Source organism: Myotis nattereri (genome assembly GCF_964212035.1).
Source record: "Myotis nattereri genome assembly, chromosome: 1".
Classification (NCBI taxonomy): Eukaryota; Metazoa; Chordata; class Mammalia; order Chiroptera; family Vespertilionidae; genus Myotis; species Myotis nattereri.
In genome coordinates this window covers 189,966,636-189,988,689 of record NC_138075.1, presented here as the reverse complement: position 1 = coordinate 189,988,689, position 22,054 = coordinate 189,966,636, and the positions used below count along the sequence as shown (strand labels likewise).

The following is a 22,054-nucleotide window of genomic DNA, read 5'->3' as shown; positions in this document are numbered from 1 at the left end:
TGAAACTGATACTGTTAAAGTTGTGAAATTATCTTTGAGCTTTTGATTTTCTATGAGACACTAGAATAAGAAAGTTGCCTTAGAATGGATAGTACTTTCCTTAATACATTGTTGCTCCACTTACACATACTGTTTGAGGAGAAATTACCTGGCTCTCTTTCTTCAAAATCTAGATATGTAGCTTCTCTTTGGACTTGGTGATTATATAAAGTTTGTACCTTGGCATCAGTGACTATTTGTGTAAGATTTGTAGGTAATTTCAAGAAAGGCTAAAGCAGTTAAGGCTAATCCTATCTAATAAAAGAGAAACATGGTAATTAGCCATACGTCCACTACCCTTCCCATTGGCTAATCAGGGCAATATGCAAATTAACTGGCAGCCAAGATGGCGGCCGGCAGCCAGGCAGCTTGAAGAGAACATGAGGCTTGCTTGCTTCAGTGACGGAGGACTCCAATGTTCCCCGCCTGCTGCTGCTGGCCTCTGAGCTTGCAGTTTGAAACATTGTTACAAATATGCCAAACAGAACCCCAGAAACCTGCTTTCAGCCAGCTGGGATCTCAGAGCTGGAGTTGAAACAGTGTTTCAATTATAGAACCCAAACAAACCAGATACCTGCTTTCAGCAGCGAAGGCCTAAGAGCTGGAGCCAAGTCTCAGAGTTAAAGCTCGCCCAGAATTAAAAAAAAAAGAGAGAGAGAAAGGAGGGGTTGGGAGCTTCAGTCACCCTCCAGCCTGAAAACAGCCCTCAGCCCCTCACCCAGACTGGCAGGCACCCCAGTGGGGACCCCCACCCTGATCCAAGACACCCTTCAGGGCAAACCAGCCAGCCCCCACCCGTGCACCCGGCCTCTATCCTATATAGTAAAAGGGTAATATGCCTCCCAGCACTGGGATCAGCAGAGCTGAGAGGCCTCCCGGCACTGGGATCAGTGTGACAGGGGGCAACGCCCAAACCCCCTGATCGCCCTGCAGCTCTGTGTGTGACAGGGGGCAGGTCCACAACCTCCCTATCCACCCTGCTCTGTTCGTGACAGGGGATGGTGCCCCAAACCCCTGATCAGCCCTGCTCTGTGCCTGATAGGGGGGAGCTCCCCAAACCCCTGATCACCCTGGGGCTCTGTGCGTGACAGGGTGCGGCGCCTCAACCCCCTGATTGGCCCTACTCTGTGTGTGACAGGGTTCAGTGCCCCAAACCCCGCCACGGGCCCTGCTCTGTGTGTGACGGGGTAGAGCCATAACCTCCCCATCGGCCCTGCCCTGAGTGTGAGAGTGGTGGCGCCCCAACCCCCTGATCAGCCCTGCTCTGTGTGTGACAGGGTGCAGCTCCCCAACCTCCCCCTCCCCGATGGGCCCTGCTCTGTGTGTGAAAGTGGTGGCACCCCAACCCCCTGATCCGCCCTGCTCTGTGGGTGATAGGGGGCGGCACCCCAACGCCCCCCCCCCCACGGGCCTTGCTCTGTGTGTGATGGGGTAGAGCCATAACGTCCCCATCGGCCCTGCCCTGAGTGTGACAGGGGGCGGTGCCCCAACTCCCCTATCGGCCCTGCTCTGTGCGTGACGGGGGTGGCACCGCAACCTCCCATCGACCCTGCCTTGAGTGTGACAGAGGGCGGTGCCCCAACCCCCCAATCGTCCCTACCCTGAGCATGACTCAGGGTGGCATCGCAACCTCCCAATCCACCCTGCTCAGTGCATGACAGGGGATGGCGTCCCAACTCCCCAATTGGCCCTGCTCTGATCCGGACCAGGGGCTGCACCTAGGGATTGGGCCTGCCCTCTGCCACCCAGGAGCGGGCCTAAGCCAGCATGTCGTTATCTCCTGAGGGGTTCCAGACTGCGAGAGGGCACAGGCCGGCTGAGGGACCCTCCCTCCCTCCCAAGTGCACAAATTTTTGTGCACCGGGCCTCTAGTCCTATGTAATAAAAGCCTAATATGCAAATTGACCGAATGGCACATCCACCGGCAGACTGTTGGCTATGATATGATGCACAATGACCACCAGGGGGCAGATGCTCAACACAGGAACTGCCCCCAGCCCGCAGGCCTGGACCAGCAGCAGCTGTGGAAGGGGGGTTCTCGGGGGGGTGGGTGGTTCTGGGGGGGCGGTGAGTGGGCAGCACCAGGCCAGCCAAGGTGGGTGCCAGCAGGAGCCCCCTGACTTCCCCACTGGTCACACCAAAGATCAGCTCTGATCGCCAGCCAGGCCTAGGGACCCTACCCATGCATGAATTTCGTACACTGGGCCTTTAGTATTCTCATATTCAAAGAACAGATAAGTGCAATGACTTATACAAGGATCAGAACATTTTTCTGTTAAGAGTCATTGTACTTTCTGTTCCTTGAATGTTAGCTTTAACTGTTTCAGCCTTTCTTGAAATTGCCAACAAACCTTACACAAATAGGTAAGGCTTTTTGTGGCATAAGGTTTTTGTTACCACTACTCAACTCTGCCATTGTATCTAAACTTCAGAGACTATACATAAATGAATAAGAATGACTATGTTTCCATATAACTTTATTTATTAGCTTATAAACTATAGTTGGCTGAATTATGATGTCAGAAAATACAGAGATTGAGAGAAAAGCACATTTGTCATGTAATAGCATTCTATTACTTTTTCAATGAAGTGCTCATATAACTTGAATCAAGGTAAATATGGAATTCTGAGCATTCTTACATTTGAATATTTTTTAAATTCTTCTGTAAATTATTAAGTTGATGTAGATTGATGTTTAAAACTCATGACTCATGTTGTAAGACCTATGAGGATTCCATCTAGTGGTTATTAAACTCCAAGAAAATTAAAGTGCACCTAAATGCACTCTTACCAATATTTTTCTGCAACATTTTACTTCAGAAGTTTCTATCTTTCTAAATGAATGTGTTCCTAAGTGTACATCTATATAACCACAAGCTAAAGTATGGAGATTAAAATCTCAAAATGTTTGTTATTGAACACACTGAGACAGAACATCTTTTGTTCATCTTAAGAAATAATATGTGTGTATTAGATAGAGAAAGCTAACTAGTTTTCTAGTTGAAACTAATTTTAGTTCTTCTATTCTATTTCAAGTAGGAAAATAAGCCATCTGTCAAATGTTTTTCTCATTCTAATAAAATTAATATTGTAAATAGAGGAGATTTAATATAGATATTATATGTATACTAGACACCCGGTGCATGAAATTCATGCAGGGGTGGGGAGGGCGTCCCCTCAGCTTAGCCTGCACCCTCTCCAATCCGAGACCCCTCAAAGGATGTCCAACTGCTGGTTTAGGCCTGATCCTGGGGACCACAATCTGGGACCACTGGCTCCTAACTGCTCACCTGCCTGCCTGCCTGATTGCCCCTAACTGCCCCCCCTCCTGGTCTGGTCGCCCCATGCAGCCTGATGCTCAGTCATTTGGTCACCCTTCACTGAAACCCCTGCTGGCCTGGTCATCCCACATAACCTGTTTTGTCGTCTGTTTGGTTGTGATGACCATAGGCTTTTATATATATAGATTAATGACTGACTTTTTTGGTGTAAATTTGAATTTCATTTTTTTCTGGGTTTTCATTTTAGGAAAAGTTGGAAGAAAGACTAAAACCGGATTATGAGTAGAATGCTATTTTAGACTAAAACTTTTCTTTTTGTTTTGGATATAAAAGTACTTATTTTATAAAAATTTGTTTTATAATTTTACACCATATTTAAAAACTATTCATAATTTTGTTTTATTCTTCATTTGGGCAAAATTGAAAAAATCGAAAATTTCTCAACAAAAAACAATCAATTAATTTGTTGCAGTTTGAATTAAAAGGAGAAAGTTAGATATTCAGAGACACAAATATCCTATGATCAGCTGATGGTGTCCCTTTATTTAGTTTTGTCCTATGCAAATTGTTTAGCATTCAATCACAATACATATTATTACTTGAGAATCTACCATGTATTACATATTGTGCTATTGACAAGATACATTCCTTGAACTCACAGATTATAATCTACCAGGTTAGGAAAATTGTAAACAAAGAAATGTACAGGGCATGAAGGAAAATATAATGTATAATAAAAACATAAGAATGGGAAGCAGATTTTTTATGGCCAGCAAAGAAAAGCTCTTCTAAGTAATCGAATTTTCTGCCTAGATCTGAAGATTCAGCAGGAATTAGGCACTTGGAAGGTTGTGTGAGCAGCACTTAAGCAGAGGACAGAACACAATGCAAAGCAGATCTGGAAAATAAAATTTGTTCTATTTCAGGTACCGAAAGAGGGTCACTGTGGTCAAAACATGATAATACAGAGCAAGAATGTTAGAGAGGAGGTCTAGAAAGTTAAATTGCATTTAATTAATTTGGGCCTTGTCATGTTTGAAATATTTTAGTGTTCATCCAGTGAATATTGATAGCCAGCAAAAGGTTTTAATCAGTAAAGGAATATGATCAGTTACTTTTTAGTGTTGAATAATATTGCATTGTCTGGATGTACCACAGTTTACTGAAAGACATCTTGGTTGCTTGGTTGGCATTTATGAATAAAAATGCTATAAATATTAATCTGCAGATTTTTGTGGGGGCATAAAATTTTAATTCCTTTGGGTAAATACCAAGGAGCGTAATGGCTGGATCGTACGGAAAGCTTATATTTAGTTTCTGATGCTACCAAACTATCTTTCAAAGTAACTCCATCATTTTGCATTCTCACCATCAATGAATGAGAGATCCCATTGTTCAATGTTCTTGCCAAAATTTGGTGATGGTAGTGTTCCATATTGTGTCCACTGTAATTGGTATGTAGTGGTATTTCACTGTTTTATTTTGCATTTCCCTGCAAAATAAATGACATACAATGTGGAACATCTTCTCATATGCTTAGTTTTTATCTGTATATCTTCTTTGGCAAGACGTCTGTTAAAAGTTTTGGGCTCCTTTTGAATTGAGTTGTTTTATTATTGTTGAGCATTAAAAGTTCTTTCTATACAATCAGTTTCTTATATAAAAACTTTCTGTAATTTATTTTTATTTGTTTGTTTTTTGTGAAAATATGCCAAAAATGAACATTAAAAGATTATTTCCTAGAGGAATTAAAGTGATGTCACATAATCTATTAGTGCTAATGCAAGTGAGAGAAATGTGCGATACAGCTGACCAGAATTTGTGATTCCAGTAAAACAGTGGATGGTGAGAAACAGGAAGATTGTTGATAGCCACAATCTAATGGTATTTACTGAAAAAGAAACGTTTAAATCAATGACAATAAAGCAGGAGTTATTTCTTTTCCCTTGGGTATAAAACAAAGTGTCCTGGGATGTTTCCTTTCACATATACATGCTGAACCTCCACTTTACAAAGAACGTGGCCCTGTTTCTTTAGGTCTGTAACAGAGTATCCTGCAGTGTAGAGGATCATCCCTCCTGTGCCCACAATATCAGCTCTACAGAGCATTGTGTCCTTAGTTGGAATTGGGTCCCCTGAGCCAGGGCAGTGGCAGATGGTGACAGAGACATCCTTCCATTTTTTTCCTTCTTCACTCATGTTTTAATAACAACCTCAATAGCGGTGCAAAATGCCTTTTCTTTTGTCCTTTCCTAACCCAGACTTTAGAGACCATGATGACAGTACTCTACGTAACTACATACATGTGCAATGGCTGGAAGAAGGTCATCCAGCATTTTACAAATGCAGATGTATCTTTTCACAGCATAAACAGACTTTTAAAGAAAGTAATTTATAACTAAATATGGAATATTCAGTCATTCATATTAGTGAATAAAGGGCTAAAGAAGCCCTGAGATAATGTTTGCCATGAATTCTAAAGTAATGTTTTAAAAATCGTCAACAATAACTCTTCACAGATGCAATATAAAGCGACAGAAGTTGTTATATTTAGAAAGAAACATTTCTTATGTTTGAATAACTTAAGAGTGAATATTCCTTTATAGGACTTTTTTTTAGACTAAAACAATAATTCATTTTTTCAATGCCTTCTGTGATGGTTATAAAAATCATTTATTGAACCATTACTAGGCCCTAGTTAAGCATTTTAAATGTATTAACTTACATATGCTTATAAATTCTAAAACTTGTATGATTGGTATTACCATCATACATGTGGGAAGTTGACATATTGAGACAGAGGCTAATTTGCCATGGGATACCCAGGCAGTAATTGAAGAAGATCGAGTCAGAGCTGAGGCAACCTTAGTTAATATCCATGCTTATCCATTAAGCCAGAGACAATGGAAAAATGAGTTCTCATATTCATGATGAGAATAAACTTGATTTTTTTAATCATAAATTTGTTGTATCAGGTCCTCTCTACCAATAGTATTTGTAGATGCTACATTAGTATTAGTATTCTATTGTATTGTGTGTTGTTTGTTCATTTGTTTTTAACTTACTTGATTTGCCTTGCTGTCTCTGGATGCTTCCCCATTGTTTTTAACAAATATTATACCCTTTCGTATGGTCCCTTTGAATGCGGCTTTTCTTACACTATATGTTGCTGGTCCTGATACCACTTGTCAGTTTCAGTGATGCATTTTCAGTTAATTTTGCATATGTAAGGTAAGGGTTTAGCTTCATTCTTTTAAATTTGCATATCCAGTATCATTTGTCTTCAAACACACACAAAAATGAGATCACCATTACCCCCACCCCTTCTGAGAGTTAAAAGGTAAGGGATTAGCCAAAGGACATATATGCCAACTCACAGACTTGTACAATAGTGTGTGGATGGCCAGAAGAAAGGGGTGAGGGAAAGAGGGAGGTGGAAAAGGAAGAAGAGTGACATTTGTAAGTATAAGCAATAAAAATAAAGTTAAAAAAAAATGTTGGTAGCCCAGTCAGTGTAGCTCAGTGGTTGAGTGTTGATCTGTGAACCAGGATATTGCAGTTTGATTCCTGATCAGCGCACATCCCCAGGTTGAAGGCTTGATCCCAAGTACAGGGCATGCAGGAGGCAGCTGATCTATGATTCTCTCTCATCATTGATATTTCTATCTCTCTCTCCCTCTTCCTTCTTCTCTCTAAAATCAATGAAAAAAACATATGCAGTGAAAGTTGGAATTGTTTCCTTAGTTCAAACTGACAAAGTTAAGACAAAAGGACCTACAGATACTGGATACTTAGTAAAATGATGAGAACTTATCATCCTATATAATAAAAGCCTAATATATTAAGTGTCCAGTTATCCAGTTGGTCGTTCAACCAATCAAAGCGTAACATGCTAATGATATGCTAAGGCTGCTCAACCACTTGCTGTGACATGCACTGACCACCAGGAAGCAGACACTCCGACTGGTTGGTTAGCTTGCTGCTGGGGTCCAGCCAATCAGGACTCAGTGAGATGGGCCAGACACACCCTGGAGCTCTCCTGTGGTCCCTCCCTATCTGGCCAACCACCCATGTCTATCCCTGGCACCAATCACTCACCAGTGGGATCCCTCAGCCTGACCTGCACCCTCTCACAATCCAGGACCCATCAGGGGATGTCAGAGAGCCTGTTTCAGCCGAATCCTGCAGACCAGGCTGAGGGACCCCACTGGTGCACGAATTCGTGCACTGGGCCTCTAGTGTTATATAAGTCCAACATAGGCACCAACCCTTCTCCAAAATCACAAACATACAATTACATATCAGCTAATGAACAGCCAAGAAAAAAAAAAAAACATATTTGCATAAAACTCTAACAGGAAAGACTAATAAAACAAATATTTAAAAACTGACATATAGAAAAATATAATGTAAGAAGTAAAAGAAAACTTTAAAACATTTTAAAAAAGAGTGTCATAATGAGAAAAAATTCAGACAATAATAAAAACTGCTCTTACAAATTCAAAATATCAGTACAGCCCTAGCTAGGTGACTCAGTTGGTTAGAGTAGTGTCATCTCCTGCCTCCCCTCTGTAACTAATATACTTTTGTTTGTGTCTATGAGTTTCTCAGTTGTTACTTTCAGTTTTTTTCTCCCACAGCTGAGTGAAATCATATGGCTTTTAACTTTTTCTGTGTGACATTTCCCTTAGCATGATATTCTCAAGTTCTATTCATTGTTGTTGCAAATGATAATATTTCATATTTTCTTATGATTGAGTAGTATTCCATTGTATATATGTTCCACATCTTCTTTATTTAATCTCTTTTGAAGGACACTTTGGCTGTTTCCATGTCTTGACTACCTTGAATAATGCTGCAATGAACATTATAGGGGCATATATCTTTGGAAACCAATATTTTCAAAATTTTAAGGTAGATACCCAGAAGAGGTGTTGTTGGGTCATATGGTAACTCTATTCATTTTTTGAGGAACCTCCATTCTGTTTTACATATCTAATTCTCTTATACAATCAGATTCCATGTTAATTTTTTTCTGATGGCACTGAATTAACTCCAGAATTATTTACAATATTTGTTCTATAAAGTGACTTTAAAACACTGATTCAGTGATTCAAGGATTTAATATAATGCCTGGATTAATATATGCAATTGAAGGCCTAAACATTACTATTGGTTAAATTTTGCAAAAAGCAAACTATTATTGTGGAAATATTGGAAATAGAACTATGTTTGACCTTCCTATAAAATAATTAAAATTTCTCACTTTGATTATCTTATCTCAGGAATTAAGGAAAAATAAAATGATTAATAAATTTGTTCTCAATCTCAAAGTCTTCAAATTCAAAACTCTTTCTATATTCTTGCTGAACTGATCACAGTAATTTAGTTTATATTTTACAAAAAACATTTTCTTAAGCAAGTAAATCATTCTCCAGCATGATGGAAGGCTCATTTCTAAGAATTAATTTGTCAGTGAAAGAAACATAATCTCTATTTCCTCAATAACAGTCCTTTAAGGATATAAATCTGTGAAGTACAAGATTCATCTCTTATCAGCAGTTTGGGGGAAACAAAATTAAGATAATAAGTGTTAGTCAGAAGGGTGTATTTGCTCTGATACATATTTTATAGCTAAGGGAGTCAGTGTTAGGTCTAATTTATTACTGTGGATTTCCCTATAAGAAAAATAATTTGGGAGAGACCCACAAAATCTTGGTACAGGAAACTTTGCAAAACAGCATTTATTATAGTAGCATGTATCTTATGGGAGAAGAGTGGAAAGTAAGAGTTCCTTCCTTTGAGACATCTGAAGGGATGATGCTACTACTACTACTGCTGTTGCTACTGCTACTCCTTTCTGTCCTCTTAAAATAACAATTGGCCAATTCAAGCGTTAATGAATGGTTTGAGAACTGAAGTATATTTTTGTGCTTTCTTCTCTTAATTTTTCTAGCCAACTCAGAGAATGCCACATTTCATCTCATAACACTTAAGCAGCCCACTCTCTGAAAAATTTGGTCATGTATAATGCATTGTATTTCTTAAATGAGTCTGAGAGAATTGGAAAGAGTTAACTTTGATTGTAACTGATTTATCTATTTGTAACAGACTATGGTGTAAAATTTTTGGAACTCAGAATAATTCAGTATGAGAACATTTGGATGACATATTGGCAGACAGTTGTTTCGTTTTACAAAAGATCATTAATGCTGCCAGGAATCTCAAACTGTAAGGGTGAACCAAGGACAAAAATAAGATCCAGGGGCTGGTGATCATAAAATTAAGGTACTAGCCTTTCCAAAATAAATTGCAGCACCTGTGTGTGTCAGTGGCCAACAAATCAATACTTGTTAGCATTCTCAGTGGGGAAAAAGGCTTTGCTGCTATTCATCTGTGGACACACATCGTCAGTCATGGGATTGCATCTAATATATGCATTCTGGAGGTTCAATTCTGTGTCTGTATTTCTGAATCAGTCCCAACTTGACAGAAAGAAATCCTGCTGTTTGGAGTTAAGAAGCAAATAAATAGCATAAACATTATTGGAGGGGAAAACTGCATCTTTTGTCTCTAATGAGGGGAAAAACAATATCCAACATTTTAGCTACACTGTGCACTTGCCTGTTGTAGCTAATTTTCCCTTTAAGACCCATCTCATGGTGTGGGTGAGCAACAGTACCTGCAACTGCAGAGACATTCCAATTCTCACAGCTGTCAGTAAAGCCTACACTAATGTGTCCTGAAAAAGTGATTAATAGGTTTTGACAATATCATTGCATTGAATATTTAATCAGATTATGCATCTGTTAGAGATGGTTTGCTTCTCACATCTGCAGTCAAAATCCACCATCGGTATTCAGATCATCACTTTAACAGAAGCATGAAACTACTATCTATGTCAGTCTTATTGTTGACAAGTTAAAACTGCATGCAAAGAACAGATGAATTGTGACATTTTCTTGATTCATTTAATAAGTTTTTCAAAAAATTTCTAGAAGTTTATCTGTGTCTAATTTGATGTTCATTAACAAGAAAGGAGATATATACAGGGTGGAGCAAAAGTAGGTTTACAATTCTTTGTATGGAAAGTATTACAATAATCCTATACAGTGGGGCCTTGACTTACGAGTGTCCCGACTAACGAGTTTTTTGAGATACCAGCTGTCTCTCAGCCGATTTTTTGCATTGAGTTGATAGAGTAATTTGAGTTAACGAGTTCCTTAACGAGCTCTTTAACAAGGAGCTTGAATTAAACTCGTAAGTCAAGGCCCCACTGTATAATAAAAGGGTAATATGCAAATTGACCCTGATGGTAGAATAACTAGACCGACTGCTGGACCAGTCACTACATGGTATGGGACACACTGATCACCTCTTGGTCCCTTTCCCTGGCTGGCAGTCGCTGATCACCTGATGGCGAATGGGAAACTGGGGGTGGGTGCAGCAGAGGTGGGGCCAGCTGTGGGCAGCTGGGGAAGATGGCGCTGATTGCAGACCAGGCCTAGAGACCGTATCCATGCACAGATTGTGTGCACTGAGCTTCTAGTTAATAAATAATAATACAAGAATAAATTCTGTTTTGTGTACTCACAGCTGTAAACCTACTTTTGCCCCACCCTGTGTATATAATTGTAAGTTACACTGTCAAAAAGGAGATGTACAGTAGCTTGATATAATCCTGAAGTTGGTAGTACTTGGTTTTAATTTCAAAAACATTTAAGATGATGATCCTAGTCTGAAAAGTTAGATATTATGCGACAGCTATTTAAATTAAAAAGTTTGGCCGAACCGGTTTGGCTCAGTGGATAGAGCATTGGCCTGCGGACTCAAGGGTCCCGGGTTCGATTCCGGTCAGGGGCATGCACCTTGGTTGCGGGCACGTTCCCACTGGGGGGCGTGCAGGAGGCAGCTGATCGATCTCTCTCATCGATGTTTCTGACTTTCTATCCCTCTCCCTTCTTCTCTGTAAAAAATCAATAAAATATATTATAAAAAAAAATTCTTTAAATTAAAAAATTTGAACACTGAAATGATTGCTCTCCAGGCCTCATTTGCCTTTATCTCATTGCACTATTTAGCAGTGTTACTAACACCATTGTAGAAACTGTTCATTTTTCAGATTCTCTGGGCATTTTTTCTTGGTTTGCTCTGTATCATCCTCTTTCTCTGACTTATCTTTAAATATGGTATTCCAAGTACATTCATTGATAATCTTTTCTATTATGAATAAAGCTGCTAAAAACATACCTGTACAAAGTTTCAGGAGAACATATCTTAGTTTGGTTTGATAAATGCATACGATTGGAATTGTTGGTTCATGGGAAACTTGTCAAAAATTGTAATACAGTTTTACTTCCCCATCAGCAATGTATTAGATGTCCTGTAACTCCATAATTAGTATTTTCAGTTTTTAAATTTTTAATTTTAATATTTCTAATTTGTGTGTAGTGGTAGCTCATTTCTTTTCTTTTCTAATATAAATATATTAAGATCTAATATTCTCCTTAAGCACTGTCTTAAAGCAACAAAATTTTTTGGATATGTTTTAATTTTTACTCAATACAAAATATTTTCTAAAATCTCTTCTAAATGTTTAAACCATATTTTATTCAAAATGTGTTTTAAAATTATTTTACTAATATCTGGGTTTTATCATTTTATTCCATTTATTAAGAGAAAATATTCTATCCTATTTCAGTTATTTTAAATATATTGAGTATTATTGGTACAACAAATCATCTATTTTGTTGAATGTTCTATTTTAACAGAAAAATGTTATGTACAGGTGGTACATTCTATAAATGTTATTTATTTCCAATGTACATCTTTTATATTTTTTCATATTTTATTTCCTTTTGTATGGTTAATAGAGAAAAGTACTGACATTGCCAACATACTCGGAGATTTTTCTATTTCTCTTTTCATATATCTCAGTTTTGGTGTTGTTATGAGGTAGGTGCATATGATGAGGACTGCTATTTCTTCTTGAAATAACTGTCCTTTTTATCAATATGAAATATTCCTCATCATCCCCGAAAGCATTTTTTAGTCTGAAATTTAAATATTTTGATACTAATAATAGTCATTCCAGTAGTGTTTGCATAGTATATCTTTCTCTATTTTTTATTTACCTTATTTTTTGTTATGTAAAGTAGCTTTTCTATAGACAACACTCAATTTTTTCTTCCTAATAATCCAGTCTCTTAAGGTTTCTCTTTTAATTGGAGTGATTAGATAATTTCTACTTCATGCAATTATTTGATTGGGTTTAAGTCTACACAACACTCTTGTCACATCTTTTCTTGGTTCTTATTTTCTTCTTTGCCTGCCTTATTTTGAATTGAGTATTTTTAGCATTCCAATTTCTCTATTATTAGCTTATTTAGCTATATTCTTTTTATGTTTTTTTTTAAAAATGCATGTTTCCATTATCAAATACTTTCCAATATAATTTAACAAATTTATCAGAGTATGCACACTAAGCCACAGTCTATTATTCTCTTCCATCCTTTTGTTAACATACCTGTTCTTCTGCATATATTACTATAAGCATCACAGTAAAATTAAGAATTTTTTTACAAAACCAAAATGTCTCTTATTTACTCATATTTTCCATTCCATTGTTCTTTAATTTGCTCTGTAGATACAAGTTTCCACCTGGTAAGTTCTTCCTGCATGAAAAACTACCTTTAATATTGTTTGCTGGCAATAAGTTATCTCATATTTTACTTGCAGATATATACTTATGCACTCTTTTATTTTTAAAAATATTTTTGCTGAGTTTAGATTTCAGTTTGACAGTTTTTATATAAATTTAACATTTTAAAGTTGGTGTATTGCCTTTTCGTTTGTACTGTGTGTGACAAAAAATGCAAAGTTGTTTCTTTTTTGTTTGTTTGTTTTTCTGCATATATTCCCCTGGTCCTCTCCCACCTGGCAACTTTGAAGACTTTCTCTTTATCAGTGGCTTTCAGCAATATTTTACAATCTTATCTTGATGTGATTCCCTTTGTGTTTATCTGCTTGTGAATGGTTGAGATTCTTAGATCAATGAATTTATATTCTTCATAAAATAAAGTACATTATAAACATTATTTATTCAAGTTAAAAAATCTCTCCCTGATCTCTTCATTCTTTCCTTGACTCTAATTACATGCATGATAAAATTTATATCTCAAGTATACTTATGCTATTATTCATTCTTTTTTTCTGTATCTTTCATTTTGAATCATTTTTATTGCCATTTTTCATGTTTTGTGGTTCTTTCTCTGAGTCTAGACAACTGTTATCTCACGAAGTGAAAATTTCAAAATCAATATTGTAATCTTAAATTAAAACTTTATTTGTTAGAGAAGTTTTAGATTCACAGCAAATTTTAGGGGAAGAAACAGATATTTTTCTGTATATTCCCTATCCCCATGCATGTATAGCCTCCACTATCTATCCTATACAATAAAAACCCTGGGTGTAACGCCACGACTGAGTCTTGACCAACCAGAAGAAAGTCAATACTGCAGGGGTCGTCTTGGAAACAGCTGTACCCTCCCCGAGCTGTTTCCCAGGAGGACTGCGAGGTTTCAGGCAGGAACCCGCCCTCAGAGCATGGCCGAACTGAGTACTGGGTCCTCTTAGCAACAGCTGCGCCCTCCCAACTGTTTCCCGTAAGGGCAAGGTTGAGGCAGGAACTGGCTTTCTGAGCATGGACGCACTGAGTCCTGGGTCACATTGCCAAGGGCTGCACCCTCCCAGAGCTGTTTCCCGGGAGGGCGAGGTTTGAGGCAGGAACCAGCCCTCAGAACGGGGAGGCATATCTTTATAAAGTTTTAATACATTATATTAGAGGTCGAGGTGGTACTGTTTACCCACAGCGTCTACAGGAATTGTTGCAAATTTACTTCTCGGTGGAAGCACCTTTCATTCCCAATATAAATTACCCATTCCTTTAAGTGAAACTGCAATTTCTAGACTCGATATAAGCAGTGAGGATGCTAAAACTATTAAAAGGCCCAACTTCTCATTATTGATGAATGCACCATGGCATCCAGTCATGCTATACACGCCATAGACAGATTACTAAGAGAAATTTGAATGTTGTCTTTGGTAGGAAAGTTCTCCTTCTTGGAGGGGATTTTCGACAATGTCTCAGTATTGTACCACATGCTATGCGATTGGCTATAGTACAAGTGAGTTTAAAGTACTGCAATGTTTAGGGATGTTTCAGAAAGTGGTCTCTTACAACAAATATGAATTCAGAGGATTCTGCTTATAGTGGGTGGTTAATAAAACTTACTTGGAGACGGCAAACTTGATAGCAGTTTTCATTTAGGAATGGATATTATTGAAATCCCTTGTGAAATTATTTGTAATGGATCTATTATTGAAGCTACCTTTGGAAATACTATATCTATAGATAATATCAAAAATATATCTAAACATGCAATTCTTTGTCCAAAAAATGAGCATGTTCAAAAAGTCAATGAAGAAATTTTGGATATATTCGATGGAGGTTTCCACACATATTTGAGTGATGATTCCATTGATTCAACAGATGATGCTGAAAAGGAAAATTTTCTCATCAAATTTCTTAATAGTATGATTCCTTTGAGAATGCCGTGTCATAAATTAAAATTGAAAGTGGGTACAATCATCATGCTACTGAGAAATCTTAATAGTAAATGGGGTCTTTGTAATGGTTCCAGATTTATTATCAAAAGATTATGACCTGACATTATCAAAGTTAAAGTATTAACAGGATCTGCAGAGGGAGAGGTTGTTCTGATTTCCCATCTGACACTGGCCTCCCATTTAAATTGATTCAATGACCGTTTCCCGTGATGCCAGCATTTGTCATGACCATTAATAAATCACCAGGACAAACTCTAGACAGAGTAGGCATATTCCTACCTGAACCCATTTTCGCACATGGTCAGTTACATGTTGCTTTCTCTCGAGTTCGAAGAGCATGTGACATTAAAGTTAAAGTTCGAAATACTTCAGCACAAGAGAAATTAGTCGAGCACTCTGAAAGTGTTTTCACTCTTAATGTGGTGTACATGGAGATATTAGAATAAGTGTAATCACTTTATCAGTCATTGTTTGCATTACTGTTGTTTTTGTATCATGTTTTTGTCATTTTTATATCATGCCTCTGTTGTTATGTCATTTTGTTACTGTTTATTAATAAATTTATATATTATTTTCATATACAGTTTACTAATTTCCTTTCATCTCTCACACTTCTATTATAGAGAAAGGCCAATAGCAATATTAAAATATTTCTGTTAATGAATTCCCAATGTACAGGAATTTTGTGCACCAGGCTACTACTTTTAAAATAATATCTCAGAGGGGAAAGGAAAGGGGGGAGGTAGACAGAGAGAGGGGGACAGAGAGACAGAGAGTTGCCTCCCAGGCACACCCTGCCTGGAAGCTGGGCGTCAAAAGCACCACCGAGGTATGTGCCCTTGAGAGGAAATGGCCCCCTCCACCCTTTGATCCGTGGGCTGATGCTCCAACCATTGAGGAAACTGGACAGGACTATTAAGTTTAATTAGATTTTATCATCGTTATGATTTTAAAATATATATATATATTAAAATTACATCTCAGAGAGGAAGGGGGGGGAGAGAGAGAGAGAGAGAGAGAGAGAGAGAGAGAGAGAGACATCAATGATGAGAGAATCATTGATCAGCTGCCTCCCGCATGCCCCACCTTGGTGGTGGAGCCGGCAACCCAGGCAAGTTCCTGGATCTGAATGGAACCCAGAGCCATGGCGGTCGGACAGGTAATAACATGATGACAAATAACACAACAGACGTACTATAGTTTACCGAACCATTCCTTTATTGTTAGACATGTGGGGCAAGAGATATATGTGATCACAAAGCACTTTCCAAAGTCATAGTCCTGTCCACAGAATGCGGGGCTGCGGTCTCGGCGTCTTGTCCCATCTTCCAGATGACCAGGCGCATGCAGGCGCTGGCGTCCTCGCTGGAGCTGTGGCCATCCATCCGGTCCTGGATGACGTGTCCGAGGTAGTGAGCCGCGAGGTTGCGAAGGGAGCGCTTGTAGGGGAGGCCGCGGCGGTGCGGGAAGAGCACCGATGTGTCCAGCACGGTGCCGTGGATGAGCCTCAAGGCCAGCAGGTCGCTCTGCAGGCTGTGTCCGATGAGGATGGTGTGGGCATTGAAGAGCGTCAGCAAGGCGGCCTGGACGTCCCGGATGGAGGTGCTGGTGTGGGCCAGGTCAGCTGCGGTGACTCCGGAAAACCTGGTGTTGTAGTCGACGATGTCGCGGTCCGGCCTGACGAAGGTGTCGTACACCAGCCGCAGGGCGCTGTCCACCACGCTGACGCGGGTCAGCTCCAGGCCAGCGGTGGTGTAGCACATCTCACAGTCCAGGGCGTAGATGCCGGGGTGAGCCCCTGGGGGCAGCTCTTTGTCCAAGGTCTGCACGAAGCCCTGCAGGTCCTGCTGGCGGCCGTCCTGCACGTGTTGCCGGGCCACCTGGCAGCCAGGAGAGCCGATGGCGGCCGAGCAGCACGTGTACTGAATCTCCCAGCCCCCAGCCGCTGGAGTGGGGCGCAGCCGCCCCCAGTGGTAGTGACATTCTTCCTGGCGCACACAGCGGCCCGAGGGGGCCACGAGGTACTGGGTGCCACAGCGGCAGCACAGCCTGCAGGAGGCGTCTTGGGGCGGCTTCTCCTGGGCGGTGAAGAGGACAGCGCCCCCCGGCAGTGTGGGGTGCGCAAAGGGGTAGCCGTTCTCCTTGAGCTGGGCCTGGGTGAGCAGGTGCTCCTTAAGGCGCTGGTACAGGGTGGCCCCTGGCAAAGGATCCTCCCCGTGGGGGCTGTCCGGGCGCTGGAGCGAGAAGCTGGTCTGGGTAGCCAACTTGTCCCCCAGCACCACCTCCTGGGACACAGCCCTGCTGTCCCGGGTCTTGTGGAGACCGGCTCCATGGCCCGGTTCCAGGCCCTGCATCTTGTGGAAGGTATTGGCGGCCATTTCCCGGTCCATGCTCTCGCTGGGGCTCTGGTGGTAGGCCGCCTTCTCCTCCTTCAGTTCCTTTCCTGTGGCTTCCTGGGTGGAGGAGCAGAACTTGAGACCCTCGTCCATAAAGAGGCTGAGACGGCGTTGACGGGTGATGGCGGGCGCTTTGCCCCCACACTCTTTTGGAGGAACAGGCTTCTGAGAAGTCTGCACAGGTGGGCCCCGGTCCATGCGCTTTGAGGGCACAGTGTTGGTGGCCATGGATGCCTGGTGCAATGGGGCGGGTGCCTCTGGTAGCTGGCTGCCCAGCCCCTGGTTTTTGGAAGGCGGGCGGCTGCTGCTGCTGGCCAGGAGGCGCCTCTTGGCACCTTCACCCAGGCAGGGCATGGGGACGCGGGCAATCCTCCTCTTGTCTCTGGCAGCTGAGAGGTGGATGGAGCGGGGCTTCGGAGCCAGCTGCTGGGCAGCCTGGGGCAGGCTGGCTGACTTCATGGGAACCTTGTCTGCTCCCTGCAGCAGCTCACACAGCTCCTGGGTGGTGGGTAGCCTGGTGCGGGGGGCCAGGCCTCTCCTCACAGACGCTGGCTGGATGATGAGATATTTGGGGGCCCAGCTGTATGTGGGGGGCACCGGGAGCAGGCCGCCGGGGCCAACAGGCTGATGGCAGGGTCCCTGGCAGGGAGGCAGGGCCACCAGGATTGGGGCAGGGCAAGAGGCATCCAGCTCGGCCTCCTGAGCTTGCAGATGGCCGGGAGGAAACCAGCTTGGTGCCGTCGCCCTCAGGAGGGTTGGAGCTCGCGCTGCTTCACTTCTCCCGGGTGCTGACATGGTCCTTCTCTCCTGGGCTCTGGTGTCTAATGGCTTAGGCTGGGTGCCCTCAGCCCTTATATAGGTGGAAAGCCCTGTCTCCAAGCAGATTAACTGGATAAGACAATGAATCCTACTTGATCTCATCATCTCTAGATTGGTTTTCAGAAACTCAGGGCACCTGGAGTCAGGTGCACACACTGGTCCCACCCTACTTAATCCAATATTCTCTGGATTGGCTTCTAGAATCCCGGAGCTCCCTAGGGACCGAATCAACAGGTGGGAGCTCTGAGTCCAGAGGGTGGGCCCCATTCTCTGCTGAGTGCCCCAGAATCACCCAACAACCATGTCTGTCTCTGGGCCAAGGGGAGGAAGCCAAGGCTCTGACAGGTCAAGCGGGCACAGCCCAAGTCAGGAGCAAGACAGGGATCAGGCGCTGTGACCTTGTGGGAGGGGTCACACACATCTCACTCTCCCTGTTCTTGTCCCTTTCCCCTCCCCGCCCCCCCAGGGTGGAGCACAACTCTGATTCAATATGGGTCCCGGCACTTGTCTGCCAGGACCCGAGTGTGTGGGACTTCGTCTCCTTGTCTTGCTTGGTGAGATGAGAGGTCCTCTATGTCTCCTGCCCAGGGGACAGAGTGGTCAGACGCAATGGCTCCTTGTCCTCGCCTTTTCTTCTTTGGGGGGCTGCAACACATGTTCATCCCTCCATAAGGCTCCCTCCCAATTTTTTCATTTTGCTAAATGGAACCTCTGAACCCATGAAACAGGATAACTCTCCCTTCCTTCTCCCCCAAGTCCCTGGCCACTAATATTCCACTTTCTGTCTCTGTGAATTTGATCACCTCATTAAAGTGGAATTCTGCAGAACTTGCCTCTTTGGGCATGTCTAATTTCATGAGGCACCAGATCCTCAGAGGTCATCATCCATGTTGGAGCATATGTCAGAATTTCCTTCCTTTTTTAAAGGTGAACACTATACCATGGTACATTGCTGGAAGCCGGTCCATCCTTGCTGTTTGACACAGTCTCTGCAGGAAAGAAACATCTGCACAGCATATGTTTCAAGGGACCTGGCGTATATAGCATACTTTTCTTAATATGTTTGCTCCCCTTAGTGCTATGTGTTTTAACCAAGGTCACCTCTCCAAGAAAGGTTGTTTCCCCAGGTAGGGATTTTTCCCTGAAGTTAGGGAGAGGATAAAACCCCTTAACTAAGTGCCAGGCGGGTAGTTAATCACTTTAACTACAAACAATCACCCTTAAGCTACATAATCTTTACTCCCTGGAATGGAGATAAGAAACGCCCTAACCTTTGCAATAGAAATTGACAGGATTAAAATCAACTGGTATAAATACAGATGTAACAAGACAATTAAGACAGAACTTGGCTGGAGATCCTAACCAGAACTTGGCTGGAGATCCTGGCTAGGCTGCTGATCAACTGAACGCTGTCTCCGTGTCATTCCTTCTTCGCCGACTCTGTCCACACCTTTGGGGACCCCTGGACCTGCTGGGGTTGGACCCCAACAGTACATGTCTAGGCGCCATTTTGTTTCTTATCCATTCATCTCTCCAGGCACATTCCTCAGTGGCTGCTTCCAAATGACATGTTGTGAACACAGGTGCCCAAATATCTCTTCAAGACCCCGCTTTCCATTTCTGTGTGTATATACCCAGAAGAGGCACTGCTGGACCATTTGGTAATTTTATTTAATTTTTAAGTTTTTGTTTGTTAATCCTCTCCAGAGAATATTTTTTCCATTGATTTTTAGAGAGAGTTGGAAAGGAGGGAAGGGGGAGAGAGAGAGAGAGAGAGAGAGAGAGAGAGAGAGAGAGAGATTTTTTGATTGGTTGCCTTCCACACACACCCTGCCTGGAAGCTGGGGGTCAAACCCACCACTGAGGTATGTGCCCTTGAACAGAAATGGAACCTTCGACCCTTTGATTCATGGGCTGATGCTCCACCTACGGAGAAACCGGATAGGGCTTTCAATTTTATTTATTTTTTATCATCATTACAAATTTTAATTACATATATCTTATCCCAGGGGTGGGCAACCCCGGCCCAGGTGCCAAAAATAGCACTCTAGTTACTTTTGCTGGCTCGCGAAACCCTCTCTTATAATCTTCTATTTACAATTTTCTTCTTTCTTTCTTTCTTTCTTTCTTTCTTTCTTTCTTTCTTTTTTAACTTTATTTTTTATTGGTGACACTCTTACAGATGCTTCCTTTTTTTAATTAATTGTTATTGTTCAGATTATTACAGTTGTTCCTCTTTTTTCCCCCTATACTTCCCCTCCACCTGGTTCCCACCCCACCCTCTTCCGTTACCCCCTACCCCCCACTGTCCTCATTCATTAGTGTACGATTTTTGTCCAGTCTCTTCCCCCAACCCACCACACTACTTTCCTCCCCCGAAAATAGTCAGTCCAATCCCTTTGTATGCCCCTGATTCTATTATATTCACCAGTTTATTCTGTTCATCAGATTATTTATTCACTTGATTTTTAGATTCACTTGTTGATAGATGTGTATTTGTTGTTCATAATTTTTATTTTTACCTTTTTCTGCTTCTTCCTCTTCTTAAAAGATACTTTTCAGTATTTCGTATAATACTGGTTTGGTGATGATGAACTCCTTTAGCTTTTTCTTATCTGTGAAGCTCTTTATCTGACCTTCAATTCTGAAATGATAGCTTTGCTGGTTAAAGTAATCTTGGTTGTAGGTTCTTGCTATTCATCACTTTGAATATTTCTTTCCACTCCCTTCTGGCCTGCATAGTTTCTGTTGAGAAATCAGCTGACAGTCGTATGGGTACTCCCTCATAAGTAACTGAATTTTTTTCTCTTGCTGCTTTTAAGATTCTCTCTTTGTCTTTTGCTCTTGGCATTTTAATTATGATGTGTCTTGGTGTGGTCCTCTTTGGATTCCTTTTGTTTGGGGTTCTCTGTGCATCCTGGACTTGTAAGTATATTTGTTTCACCAGGTAGGGGAAGTTTTCTGTCATTATTTCTTCAAATAGGTTTTCAATATCTTGCTCTCTCTCTTCTTCTGGCACGCCCATAATTCAGATGTTGGTACGTTTGAAGTTGTCCCAGAGGCTCCTTACACTATTTTCATATTTTTGGATTCTTTTTTCTTTTTGCTTTTCTGGTTGGGTGTTTTCTGCTTCTTTGTATTTCAAATCTTTGACTTGATTCTTGCGATCTTCTAGTCTGCCGTTGGAACTCTGTATAATATTCTTTATTTCAGTCAGTGTATGCTTAATTTCTAGTTGGTCCTTTTTCATAACCTCGAGGGTTTCACTAGATTCTTGAGGGTCTCACTAAATTTATTGGCGGTATCACTAGACTTATTGAGGGTCTCACTAAATTTATCGGCGATTTCTAGAAAATTCTTGAAAAGCCCAAGTGTGGTTTTGAACTATATATCCAGTAGTTTGCTTTCCTCCATTTCTGTCATTTGTGACCTGCTTCTTTGTCTCTGCATCTTTTATGCTTCCCTGTGTTGATAGAGTGGCTTTCTGTGCTAGGTGTCCAATAGGGCCCAATGGTTCAGCCTCCCCAATTACCTGAGGTAGAAACTCTCTGTGCACCCCTTTGTGGGATTTTGCACAGTCTTGTTGTAGTTAAGCCTTTATTGTTGTAGGTATCACTGGGAGGAACTGACCTCCAGGCCAATTGGCTGTGAGAATCAGCTGTGTCTGCAGTGGCAGAACTTCTGTGCTGGAGACACCCTTCTGGGGAAAGACTTGCTTCAGTGAGGCTTTGGTGCTGAGTCTGCTTCCTGAGTGTGTCCCTTATGGATCTGAGGAGTTGTAATCTGGATGGTCCCACTCTGACCACTGGGTACACTGGCTCTTGGATCTCTAAGGAGTTGCTAATTTAGCCTCTTCCTGAGGTTACCCAGCAGGAGCCCAGCTGTGAAGCA

The 22,054-nt window shown here is 41.6% G+C and overlaps 1 protein-coding gene across 1 annotated transcript; it reads right to left on the bottom strand.

Moving 5' to 3' along the window:
* Window positions 1-16,201: 16,201 nt before the first annotated feature.
* Window positions 16,202-18,139, bottom strand: LOC308535902 (RNA exonuclease 1 homolog; the record flags this gene model as incomplete). Its single annotated transcript, XM_081114905.1, has 1 exon — window positions 16,202-18,139. One exon carries the CDS (start codon window positions 18,137-18,139, stop codon window positions 16,202-16,204), a length of 1,938 nt encoding a protein of 645 aa, XP_080971031.1.
* Window positions 18,140-22,054: the final 3,915 nt, after the last annotated feature.